Source organism: Brassica napus, chromosome A3 (genome assembly GCF_020379485.1).
Source record: "Brassica napus cultivar Da-Ae chromosome A3, Da-Ae, whole genome shotgun sequence".
Classification (NCBI taxonomy): domain Eukaryota; kingdom Viridiplantae; phylum Streptophyta; class Magnoliopsida; order Brassicales; family Brassicaceae; genus Brassica; species Brassica napus.
In genome coordinates, this window is record NC_063436.1 from 22893378 (window position 1) to 22906159 (window position 12782).

The following is a 12782-nucleotide window of genomic DNA, read 5'->3' on the forward strand; positions in this document are numbered from 1 at the left end:
ATAAGCTTACTTGTATTACAAGTTAAAATTGTGATCGATATTGTTCATCAGTAATAAATTATATGAGACTATTGGTCAAATATACCCTATTGGAGGTGAAATTAGGAAACTACCTGATTGTAATATAAACCCAAGGAGACTGTAGCAAGTTGTGTACCACTTGCCCGTTTTGCCCCTAGGAGAGGACACGCCCGCCAAGAAAGGTGAGCAACTGTAGATTTTGTTAGGGCATCATTATTGGTGTCTCTTAAGTTGGGTCTTTAAGCGTAGGGTCCCTTAGCTTTTAACTAAAAAAGCTAAGGAATGACCCTTAAATAAGAGACTTGAGAGAAGTCCCTTAACGTTTTTAGTTAAAAGTTAAGGGATCCTACGCTTAAGGGCTTCAACCTAAGAAACACCAATAATGATGCCCTTAGATCTCTTAAAGTACTTCCTATTATTCTATTTGAAAGTAGGTTTCCAGCTATTTCTTTTTCATCCGCTCGTTTTGTTTGATACTCGTGTAATGTGCATAAGCAAATCTACATTTTTTTTCTACAAATCGAGGGAATATCTAATTGTAAGAGAGAATAGAATGGCGGGACGTAAAGGCTACACGGAAAATTTTAGAGTTTCCTATTGTGTATTTAATGAAAAAAACTGAAGCCATATTGTTAGATGGTAAGAAAAATAGTTAGAAGTTTGTCTCAACATAACAAAAAAAGGTAAAGAACACGCTTTCAGGAACTCTCTCTCTCCTCTAGAACCTCTTTCCTCTCTCTAAAGCCACCAAAACAAAGACAGTCGCTGTTCTCCTCCGGCGTTCGGCTTGTTGCCGACGTCGGAGTGACTTCTCCTCCTCTCTCTCATTTTTTCCTTTTTGCTAGCCGCTTCTCCCCTTCCGGTGTACCGATATGCTTCGTGTGTTCTGGTCCATTGTTGACTATCTCTTCTCTGCCTCCTGCTCATGAGGGAGCTTGGACTGAGAGGGTCATCAATCTCTGGAATTCCGGTGAGGTGCGTTTCGGAGGCTGAGTGAAGCTAGTCGGCTTTTGGGTCAAGATTTGTCTGGTTCCTTTTCACCTTAGATCTACGATAAATCTTGGCGTTTGGTGGCGCGTGCTCTCGTGTGGAGACTCCTCCGTACCGGATCTGTTCTTCATCGTCGTGTTTCTTTCATCGGAGTTCGGACGGAGTGGAGCGGTGGCGCGTGATGCATTCCTTCGCTTGGCGTCTCGTCGGAGGAGGCTCGTGTGGCTACCGTTCAGGTGGTTTCTGAGTGGTTAATCCACAAAGGCGCGTCCAAGGTGTAGGATTCGTCGTGTGTCGGCTCCTCCGCTTTGACGACGGCGCGTGTTGTTCAATGCACGGTGTCGGTGATGAGTCGTCTATGGCTATGTTATCCTGCCGTGACAGAGATGCTTCCGCCTTGATCTTCTCCGGTCATGGCTCTCCCGTCACACTCTCACGGTTGATTATTTCGCGGAGGCTCACCGTTTCTGAGTTGTGCTTTAGTCACGTCTTATGGAGTTATAGCTTTGCTCGTGCAAGCTTATTTCCTGTCTGGATCGATCTTGTCACTGGTTCTCAGTGACGGTTCCTGAGGAGACCTGTTCTATACTGGTGTGTCATTCGGTTTGGTCTGGTCTCGGTGGCCTGAGGAGTAGTTTCCAACATCCCAGCACTAGAGTGAGTCTCTGGTGGTTGCGGACTGCTCGGTCCCGGTGTGTCAAAGTGCTACGTTTCGTGGAGTAGCTGCCGCTATTCAACCCGCTTTCCCTTTTGCTCTTGGTAGTGACGGGTTCGGTTACCCGGTCGCTTTTCGGATCTTTGGTTGTATTGTCTTAGGAATTCGCTGGGTTCGTGTCGTGAAGCGTCGTCGGTTTCTGCTGGGTTCGTGCTAAGGATGGGTGTCGTCAGTCTCTGCTGGGTTCGTGTGGTGAGTCTTTCCGGTCTTTCGGTTTGTATTCAAAGCGTCGTCGGGAGTCTAGGGTTTGTACCTTGAAGCGTCGTCGGGAGACTAGGGTTCGTGCTAAATGGCGTGGTCGGTTTTCCTACCCGCCTTGGCGGAAGTTAGATCAGAAATTGTAGTCTTAAAATTTGTTTCAGATTTTAATTCTACCGATCTGTTCCATAAGTCTTTTTACACTTTTTTTTGGGGCTTATGCAACTTTGTAGTTTCATTTTAACTAATGAATATTTACCATTTAACAAAAAAAAAAAGAAAAATAGTTAGCTATCAGCATATGATCGTTTCGGTTAACAACACTCGTACATATGTGCTCAATTTTTAAAGACGAACTCTACATCATCAATTGGGATTGCCAATCGATAGGTTAGTGACAACTTTGATTATTACTTGCCAATGGAAAATTGCAGGGTATTATATGCTTGGTGTTTTGGTTAACGTACACTAATAACATCAACAATACTTTATCTCTTACTCGTATTGTTTGATATATATACTTTTAAGCGTTACACATAATATTATCTGTTAAGTTTGTAATATCAAGGGTATAAATTATCAATTTTCATTTCATGTATTAGAAAGGGGTTATTATTATTAGCAGCTACCTGGCATCGTACATGTTACTTCGGGTAGAGGCAGCCATAAATACGCTTACCTCCAACCGATAACATCAACAATGCTTTATCTCTCAATCGTATTGTTTGATATATACTTTTAACCTGAGCGTTATATTATCAGTTAAGTTTGTACTTAGTTACTAATATCAAGGGTATAATTTACTAAACTTCATTTTTCATGTATTAGAAAGAGGTGATTATTAGTAGCAGCTACCATACATCGTACATGTTACTTCAGCCATAAGCCTCCACAAATACAATTACCCCCTACCAACTTTACTTTAAAGATAGTCTAGACTATTAGAAAAAAATGAATGTTAATAACACAAACAAAATTAGATAGATAGCAGGGATTTTGAAACATTGCTAACTGGTTACTCCGCAAAAAAGGAACCAGATCTCGTATTTTCTCTTCACTATGAGCATACAGACCACGACGAACTGGCCAAAACACCCAGAAGATGAAGCATTTTTGGCTTGAGATATGATCTTCCGTCCGAATCTAGAGCGTCGGATTAACCCTATAGCGGCGGATTCTTCACCGACAGCAAACATGCGTTTCGGCAGCTGCAAATACTCCATATCGCAGACGGATAAACTTCCAATATCACTCCGGGGAAGATAAATAGATATTTCTTTGGTTTATGAAAGTAGACAACTGAAAGGGAGTGACTTTTCACTGAACAAATAAACTTAAAAAACTGTAATTGATGCCTTTCTATTTGCCCTCGACATCTTTAACTAGTACTAGTGTAGTACATATAATGGCGTGTAATAAGTGGTTCCTTATATACTAGACTCTGACACAATCTATTAGAGCAAGATAGCGTGGCCTTAGGTACGTAGGGGTCGTTTCGTACTAAAAAAAATCTAACAGTGCTTTCCACACTAGATGTGTATTTACCTAATTTCAACTTTTTCTGTGTATATACCACCTAATTTCTCTAATTTTTATGCGCTTTTCCCTATATTTATGTATATAGTTATACTATTATAGTCTAAATGGTAATCACAATAGCTTCAGCTTTTGAAGTATTTGGATTTAGTATTGAATAATATTGCACTATTAGAGTTAAACAAGTTATTTAAATTTTGAATTTCATTACGAACTTTGAATAATGAGAAAAATAGTACATGCATGTTTATGAATTAAGTGAGAAAAATAGTATATGCATGTTTTATGAATTAAACGTTGTTTGATCCTACTGTCATGAACGCTTGATCATTTAGCATTTTGTTTGGTCTTAATTTATACAAATAGACTAGAGTGGAATGATACTGATGAAGGCCACAGTAATCTACAGCTTTAATTCAATCTAATGCACCTTTGATCACTATCTCAAGAACTTCATCATTTTCAAAGCCCAATAGCAAAAACAAACATTGCTAGAGTCTGTAATTTTGTCCAGCCTTACTATAGTATGTAACTGTGCTACGCCTTCTTAACACTCATGGCATCAAATATATAATAAACTTGGTAAAATAGCTTCAGTGTGTGTAACAAATTCAGATCATTGATCAATAAACCTCACTGAAATCCGCTAAGATTATTGTTTTATCATCATAAGCTTTTAAATTAGCTATTTAAAGCCAAGACAAGAACAAGAATAACAATTAAAATATATAATCGATCAAAAGACTAAATATATAAATAAAAGGGTATACTCAGACAGCCAAGGGTTACTCTTCAACTTCTGGGTGAAGTGCCCAGATCTGAAACTCTAGTCCACAACATAATTGTATCATCACCATATACCATTCAACATTCAATCAACACAAAAATTCTCAAGCTCTATTAAAATAGAGATACAAGCAAGACCAGAGCTTGAAAGAATGAGATTAACAGAAAAGAAACCAGTTACCATAATGGTCTCACATTTTTATCTGAATTACAATAATGGCACCAACCACAGCCTCGACAGAAACTCGTTCAGGAGTTAAAAAAGGTTAAGATGTTTGGGATGTCACATACAAAGGAACATTAAAAATACAATATGCGAGGCATTTCCAGGATCAAAAGGCACTGAGAAAAAGCAAGATGATCAGGATATACCACAAAACTATTGCGTCACAAGCCATTATACCTGAAGAAACTGTATTTATCCCTCAGAATTGGTAATGGACGCCAACAAAAAAAAGAAAAAAACACTGAAAGTTTAATATGCTCAGTGGAAGGAGAAGTCGTTTAATTAGGAAAGCTCACGGCAAGAACAAACCCTTTTCAGAATTTGTAATTGTCCACTGCTCTTCTTACACTCTTCGTGCTTTTATCACATCATAGCATCAAAAAGATATTTGTTTTTATCATCATAAGCTTTTTACAGAGGCCCACACAGAACATAAAACAAAAAGATTGTCTTTTTAAGATCAATTACAAAATTATATTTTATAAGTACCGGTGTAAAAGGGAATACTCAGACAGCCAAGGGTTACTCTTCAACTTCTGGGTGAAGTGCCCAGATCTGAAACTCTAGTCCACAACATTATTGTATCATCACCATATACCCTTTCACAAAAAAACATAAACTAATCAATGAAAAAAATCATACAGATACAAGAAGAGAGAAAGCTCATATGATTTACAGAAGACAAAAAGCATATAAATACACAGCCACAACCAAAAACTGAGAAATAGGGCTCCCTTCGGCGACGGCTGTAATTTATTTTAGCCTTTTCTTGGCCCATTTAGTTTCATTGCGCCAGTCTTTCGTGACCCAACAAACAACTTAATCACTGTATAAGCGCGCGCACAACACCTCTCCTTACCATTTCTGTCTAAACCAGTCAACACTGAGAAAGACAAAACCCAAAAAAGGAAAGAAAATATAAAACAAATAAAATGAAAATCGAACTTGTGTTCATACCCGCGGCGGAAATTGGTCATCTCCGGTCAACCGTCGAGTTAGCCAAGAAACTCCTCAACGAAGATGATCGTCTCTCAATCACCGTACTCATCATCCCTCGCCCTTCCGCTGATGATTCCGACCACGTTACACCCCTCTTCACGCCGTCTCAAGACCGCCTCCTTCACGTCACCATCTCCGCCGCAGATCAACCACCCGACGTTCCTCTCGATCCTCAGGCCTACATGGACAACCAAAAGCCGAAAGTTAGAGACGCAGTCTCCAAACTCCTAGACTCGCCGCCGCGGCTCGCCGGATTCGTCGTCGACATGTTCTGCACGTCGATGATAGAAGTAGCTGACGAGTTCAAAGTCCCTACGTATATGATGTACACGTCAAACGCTGCGTTTCTAGGAATCACGCTTCATCTCCAGTTAATGTTCGACGAGAAGAAGTATGACGTCAGCGAGCTGGACGAGTCGGTCAACGAGTTGGACTTCCCGTGTTTGACTCGTCCTTATCCTGTGAAATGTCTTCCTTATCTCTTCACCTCGAAGCAGTGGCTTCCCTTCTTTTTTGACCAAGCGAGAAACTTCCGAAAGATGAAGGGTATTTTAGTAAATACCGTTGCTGAGCTGGAGCCTCACTCTTTGAAAATATTCTCCCGCGGCGGTTATGGTGGTGACGACCTTCCTCAAGCGTATCCAGTGGGACCACTGTTGCATCTCCAAAACGACGTCGTAGAAGGGAAGCAATCGGAGGTTTTACGGTGGCTCGACGAGCAACCGGCGAGATCCGTCGTGTTCCTCTGTTTCGGGAACATGGGAGGTTTCAACGAGGAGCAAACGAGAGAAATCGCCGTCGCGTTGGAACGAAGCGGCCACCGGTTTCTCTGGTCTCTCCGGCGTGGATCGCCGGATATACTGACCGAGCCTCCCGGAGACTACGCGGATCTGGAGGAAGTTTTACCGGAGGGATTCTCGGATCGGACGTCGGAGAGAGGGAAGGTGATCGGATGGGCTCCGCAAGTGGCGGTGCTGGCTAAGCCGGCGATCGGGAGCTTCGTGACCCACTGTGGATGGAACTCGATGCTTGAGAGCTTGTGGTTCGGCGTTCCGATGGTGACGTGGCCGCTCTACGCGGAGCAGAAGATCAACGCGTTCGAGATGGTGGAGGAGCTTGGATTGGCGGTGTAGATACGGAGGTTCTTTAAAGGAGATTTGCTGGGCGGAGAGATGGAGACGGTTGCGGCGGAGGATATTGAGAGAGCGGTGAGGCGCGTGATGGAGGAAGGTAGTGACGTCAGGAAGAGAGTTGAGGAGATGGCTGAGAAGTGCCACGTGGCGTTAGAGGATGGTGGATCTTCGCAGGTGGCTTTGCGTAAGTTTGTTCGAGACGTGGTCGAAAATGTTGTGGTCTAATTGCATGGAACCATGTGGAGGCAAAGTTGAAATGAACATAGCTTAATAGTTTCCCACTTTGGATAATACGTTTATGAAACGTTTGAATAAGGTTCTGATGTGTATGTATACCGTTAAGAATAATAATAATCAAAATTGTCTTATAGAAATGATTGTTGTGTTTCAAAACTTCCAACTGATTGAAGTGTCATAGATGAAATCAGTATAGCAGCTTAAAGGAGCGTAATGTCACGGCCTTATTCTCGACGATAATGCAAACAATATCATTACATGTTCGGTTGGTTTCTGTATCCATAAGAAACCCCAAGCAGAAGAAGACACTATTCAAACCGTAGCGAAATGCAAAAAACCAACCATTTTATCAAATCAAGCATATAGCAATTATTAGATATTCAATGAAGTGTCATAGATGAAATCAGTATAGCAGCTTAAAGGAGCGTAATGTCACGGCCTTATTCTCGACGATAATGCAAACAATATCATTAGATACAGACCAGTATCCAGTAATACATCTTACATGTTCGGTTGGTTTCTGTATCCATAAGAAACCCCAAGCACGACAAAACACTATTCAAACCGTAGCTAAATGCAAACAGCCATACATTTTATTAAATCAAGCATATAGCAATTATTAAATATCCACTACAATTTTTCCACCCATACATTGAGATGTTACTGACTGGCTTGGAATCTTATTTACATCAGCACTGGGGGATTTATAATGGCATAAGAAAGCAACTCTTCATCACATAGGAAAGTAGCCATGTCTTGTTTTGGTATCCCTACCCAAGCTTCTACATCTTCACCATCCTTTGAGTCCATCAACACCACGAACACTATGTTATCGTAGATGTTATGAGAAGCAGGTCCAATCCATACCGGATTACCCCATCCAAAGTCAACCTCATAGAAAGGCTTCCTACACCAGCTAGACATTGTGTACAAGTCTATACCCGGTCTTAAGTACTCCGACATGAAACTTCCCATCGCAGTCAACAAGTTCTGACCAAGTGTGGTGGTGGTGATGGTAGTATCATTATTATTACAGCCTTGGAGATTCTCCTTAATCATCTCGTTGACACCTTCTTTAATCTTTCTAAACTCAGCCACGATTTCACCGATCTCCAACTCGCTCTCTGCCTCTCTCTTGAGAAAGAAAGCAGATTGTAGGTTCCCCATTGCGTTTTCCGGCAAAACATTAGTGGGGATCCTAAGCCTCAAGTCCATAGCTTGAGTCATCAGCGTTGACTTTGGAGAAAGTGAGTTAGACCGTGAGGCTTTTGCGGCGCATCTCCAAATAAGCGACATGATGGCTTCCACACGTGTAGGCACCGGGACGCTTTCGCTAGCGGCTTTGAGTTTAAGCTCAGCGATCTTGGAAGATTCGAAGACGAGTCTCTTTGTTACACATTTTCCTCGAAGCTTTTAAAGGTCATCAAGGCAAGGAGACTGGTAAGAGCTATAAGGAGGAGGGTAGATTGTAGTTCCTGCGAACTGAGGAACAGGAACACTTGTTGCTGTCCCTTTCGCTGTATCGGCCCAGGCTCGGACAAAGTTTAACAGTGAGGCTGCGTCGCAGATCTGGTGAGAGATGCCAACAGTGACCGCGACTCCTGATCCTGACCCGAAGAAACTGACCATGACTCTCAGCAACGGCCACGTCCCCGCAGATTCTCCCTGCTCGACTTCAGGGAGAAACTCTGCGAGAGAGTCTGTATTAGGCCTGTTCTTTTTGGAGACGCCGCGGCCGTGTCAGCGTTTCAAAAATATAAAGCAAATAACTATCATCGTTGTCGCTGGGTTTTGTAAAAACAACCGCATCTTCCATTTTTTCCAGTCGCTGCGTCAACTTCAACCCAGCAAATACGACGCTCGAAATTTCAGCGGCGATTCTGTTTTCATGTCTCCGTTTATCCGTTGCGGCTGTTTTTAATCAGAACATTAAAGAATTTCTTCCTGTCTTAGCTTTATTTTCTGCCGCTGCCGCTAGTCGTAGCGTTTATAAAACGAACAGGCCTATTGAGGTTTCTCAGGAAGTCCGAGAGGAGGAGAACGGTGCGTGCCTCGGTGAAGATGACTCCTTCGTCGTTGCAGTATACGGAGATGCCTTCTAGACGTCCAGCTAGAGGAGGGAAACGTGAGAGAGTCTCGGATAGAGAGGTTTTAAGCCTCCGGGATATGAACTCCAGGGACTCTGATCCGGTGATGGATTTGAAGAAGAAGGTAGTTGCCACGTAGATTGCTGGACAGCTGAGATCGAACAAGGAAAGTTGGAGGCGATCATGATGAGGTGCGGGTGAAGAAGGCTTGATCACTTCTCTTCCGGTCACTTCTAGCTTCAGTTCCATTATTGTCTACCTCAAACTCAACTTTTACTTGAAAAGATATATAAAGAAAAATTAAGTGCTGACAAATACGAATACCTTGTTGAGCTTTAAGGCGTGAGTGGATCAGAAATTAGGTCCTTACTCTATGCTATTCAAGAGGATAGTACATTTTTTTTTTTTTTTTTTTTTTTTTTTTTGACAGCAGTACATCTTTTTCAAAATTATGAAACTTTCAGTTTCATTTGATCACTAGTAGAAATTTTTGATATAGCGACATACTAACCACCAAAAAAGTTAAGTGCTGACAATTCACAATTTCTTTGCTTAGTTTTCATTAATTTTGTTTCTTAGATTTTTCAGTTTATAATACTTTAATTTATAATTTTATTTAATATTGTTTTGAATTTAATTTTTAGAATCAAATTTAATAGGTTTTAGATTTAGATATAAGGGTTTGTATGTAAATGTTTAAATCCTGTAAAGTTTGTATGTAAATATTTAATTATTTGTATATATAATTTGGTTATATTTTTGTTTTATGATTTAGATTTTATATGCTTATGATTTACATTTTGCTGATTTAGTTTAAAAATAAGTTTAAAGGCGAAGGTTACTTTTGTTGTCCAAAAAAAAAAGTGAAGGTTATTTTTATGATTTTGGAGTTTGGAATTTGGTGAATACAGGGTTTAGATTTTAGATATAAGGTTTGTGATTAAGATTTCAAAAATTTATATTGAAAAGTTATAACTTGTTATAAGATTAAGATCTTAGTTTAATTCATATTATAGTATTAATTTTTTTGTTTAGTGTTTAGGGTTTCAAAATTTATATGTATTTTAAATGATTAATGTTATTCAAAGTTAATATGCTAATAGTTCTAACAATTATTTTATGTGTATAGTTAATAGTTATATTTGATATAATGTTTTAATTTCACTATAATAATTAAGAAGTTAAAATTTGAAGATTTAATGTTTCAGATATATGGTTTGGTGTTTGGGGTATAGGTTTCAAGTTTAAATTTAAGATTTGAGGTTAAAGTTTTTTTTTGGCTTGGAGTTAAAAGTTAAGATTCATGTTTTAAAATGATTAGATATATAGTTTTAAATGTAAAATTTAAGTTTAAAGTTTAGGAATTAGATTTTATGATTTTGTATAAAAGTAACGATTCAACTATATTTTCTAATGTGTAGTAAATTATATTTTATATGAAGAAAATGAATTTTTTTTATCAAAGGATCAGAAAAAAATTAGATCCGGATCTCCTATGGAAATTATTTTGAAGATCCAAAACAAAAAAAAAAAGTGGTATTTGTTAGCAACAACATATATTTTAAAAATTGTAGATATTTATAAACACGGTTCAAATCATGGCTAAAATAAATATGGGTTAGCCACAATTTATAGGAAGTGTCTATAAATAACTACAATTTAACCATAGTTATTTTTTTAAATGTGGATATTTCTACTAATATGTGGTTAGACCGTGACTTTTTAATTCTAACCACAATTTATTTGCGGCTAATCTGTGGCTATAGTGAATATTTTTACTAGTGTATCTAAAATATATAGCGGTAAACAAAGATTATGTATCACTAGTTTAGTTGTCCGAATTGTATTACATAATATATCCATTTTAAGTATGGATATTAAAGTTTTTTTATATAAAAGCTACTTTTTTTTTGGAATAGATGAATATCTCAAAAAAAAATCTGCCCAATAATCCAAGAACATCATGCTTTAGCCTGAATTGATAAGGGTTGCCACTCTCTTATTATTGTTCCATTAGAAACAACTGTGACATAAAAACTTTTTATATTGTTCTATTGATAAATGATAGTCAAAGAAATCATCGTTTCAAATAGTCAATTAATTAGAATTTTGTGATGCTTTTCGGAATAACTATAATTTGCACCGAAAACTCTATCACCATCACTAAAGAACCATGAACGAAATCGATAAGAACTATCACTACTACTGCTTTAAAATATACTCTTTCCGTTTCATTTTAATTGTCGTTTTAGAATTGGACACACTGCTTAATAAAAAAATAATTTTCTATATTTTATAAATAAAAACATTATTACCAATATTCCTAATCCCATAGAAAAATAGATTGGAATAGAAAATCAAAAAAAAATCATTGAAATTAAAAAACCGACACTTGTTTTAAAACAAAAAAAATTACTCTACAACGAAAACTAAACTGGCACGGATAGAGTATCAATTACCTTTTATGAACCGAAGATTTGTCTTTCTAAATATATTAGAAGAAACACTAAAACTTTTTTAGGTTTAAAATAAGTTGGCAATGAAATAGATGAAATAAACAAAAAAAATTAAAAATAAAAGCAAAACAAATTAACCAAACTAATTTCAGAGTTATAGAATTTCAAACCATCAGTTTAAAGCACAGTAATTTTTTTTACATCTCTCTCTTGACGTCTAGGCTTCCCTCAACTTGAATTATTTGATCTTTAACACAAAACTATTAATAAAAACTATCAAAACTAAATTAATCAAACGACATACAGATAAATTAACCAGTCGATAGGGATAAGTCTACCACTCGGTCATCAAATCTATCACAAAGAAAAAATACCATTGTTGAACACTAATCTACTTGATGTTAGGAGTTTTCAAGGCTCCTAAGACAAATGTTGTAGTATAAATGATTGTCGAACCAGTTCTGAGGGATATCAAAGCACTGAGAATGCAAGTACTCACTTAATCTAAGTGCAACCAATGATTTAGAAGGGTTTTAAACTATGACTAAAACTAGAAAGCAATAACAGAATGATACTTTCTTGACTAAAGGAAAAGAGAACTCATGGGTATAGGGATTAGACCTTGGGTGATCAAGTATCGAACTAAGGATGGCAAATGATCAATCAAACTATCAACCTTAAGCCTAGACACAATTCTAAGCAAGCTCTATGTCTAGATGAATGCTCATTTGCTAACATATCTCAAACATCAAATGTCTTTGGTTGAATAATATGAAAGCAATCATTACTAACAAGTCTATTAGCTATCTTAGCATCTTTAACAACAAATGTCTTTGGCAAAGTATACTAAAAGCCTAGGAGAGTTGTCTCGGGCATTTCATCGAACACCTTTCGGGTGAGAAATGCCTAAAGATCAACAACTGAGTGGCCAACTCAGAAGATGCATTATGATTACTCTACTAGCAAGGAAATATGAATGATCTACACTAAAACATCCTAGCTCTAACCTAATCACTCTTAATCTCCATAACCCATGAATTCAAAAGGTGATTACTCACTAATCTCCATGATTCCTCTTAAACCCATATTGGATTTCAGATTAATCATGTAGAGAAATAGATAAGAAATCAACAAGAACACAAGAACATAACAAATCAAAACCCAAGAGATGAACTTCTCAAGAGAGTTCTTGTGTCTTTCTCAATAGATCAAAGATAAAAGATAATCTGCCACTGGTGGCTACAAAAGATGTTTAAAACATAGGTTTTTCCAAGTGCAAAACGTCCAAAATAAATTGCAAAAAGGTCCTTAAGAAATCATGATTTTCGGCAGCAAAATAACGCGGAGCGACTTGCAGGTGTCGCTCCGGGAAGTCGCTCCAGGGCCGATTTTTGGTGT

At 38.2% G+C, this 12782-nt stretch overlaps 1 protein-coding gene, 5 non-coding genes and 1 pseudogene across 8 annotated transcripts; 1 reads left to right on the plus strand and 6 right to left on the minus strand.

The window, feature by feature from the left end:
- Window positions 1-4048: 4048 nt before the first annotated feature.
- Window positions 4049-4136, minus strand: LOC125607819. The gene has a single exon (XR_007338885.1). It is a non-coding gene; the product is annotated as a small nucleolar RNA R11/Z151 (small nucleolar RNA).
- An 86-nt stretch (window positions 4137-4222) lies between these two features.
- On the minus strand, window positions 4223-4323 carry LOC125607812. The gene has a single exon (XR_007338878.1). It is a non-coding gene; the product is annotated as a small nucleolar RNA Z157/R69/R10 (small nucleolar RNA).
- Window positions 4324-4555: 232 nt separating this feature from the next.
- On the minus strand, window positions 4556-4682 carry LOC125607843. The gene has a single exon (XR_007338897.1). It is a non-coding gene; the product is annotated as a small nucleolar RNA snoR80 (small nucleolar RNA).
- A 43-nt stretch (window positions 4683-4725) lies between these two features.
- Window positions 4726-4850, minus strand: LOC125607821. The gene has a single exon (XR_007338887.1). It is a non-coding gene; the product is annotated as a small nucleolar RNA Z152/R70/R12 (small nucleolar RNA).
- Window positions 4851-4971: 121 nt separating this feature from the next.
- On the minus strand, window positions 4972-5072 carry LOC125607810. Its single transcript, XR_007338875.1, has one exon. It is a non-coding gene; the product is annotated as a small nucleolar RNA Z157/R69/R10 (small nucleolar RNA).
- Window positions 5073-5086: 14 nt separating this feature from the next.
- On the plus strand, window positions 5087-6972 carry LOC111197898 (UDP-glycosyltransferase 71B5-like). Of its 3 annotated transcripts, none has more exons than XM_022716734.2 (2): window positions 5087-6017; window positions 6557-6972. In XM_022716734.2, exons 1-2 carry the CDS (start codon window positions 5405-5407, stop codon window positions 6619-6621), a joined length of 678 nt encoding a protein of 225 aa, XP_022572455.2. In that variant the 5' UTR covers window positions 5087-5404; the 3' UTR covers window positions 6622-6972. The 3 variants fall into 3 exon arrangements, with proteins under 3 accessions (XP_022572455.2, XP_022572456.2, XP_013737083.2); XM_022716735.2 differs by having other exon boundaries at window positions 5087-5970; window positions 6528-6972; XM_013881629.3 differs by having other exon boundaries at window positions 5087-6972.
- Window positions 6973-7390: 418 nt separating this feature from the next.
- On the minus strand, window positions 7391-10076 carry LOC106440048 (annotated as a pseudogene).
- Window positions 10077-12782: the final 2706 nt, after the last annotated feature.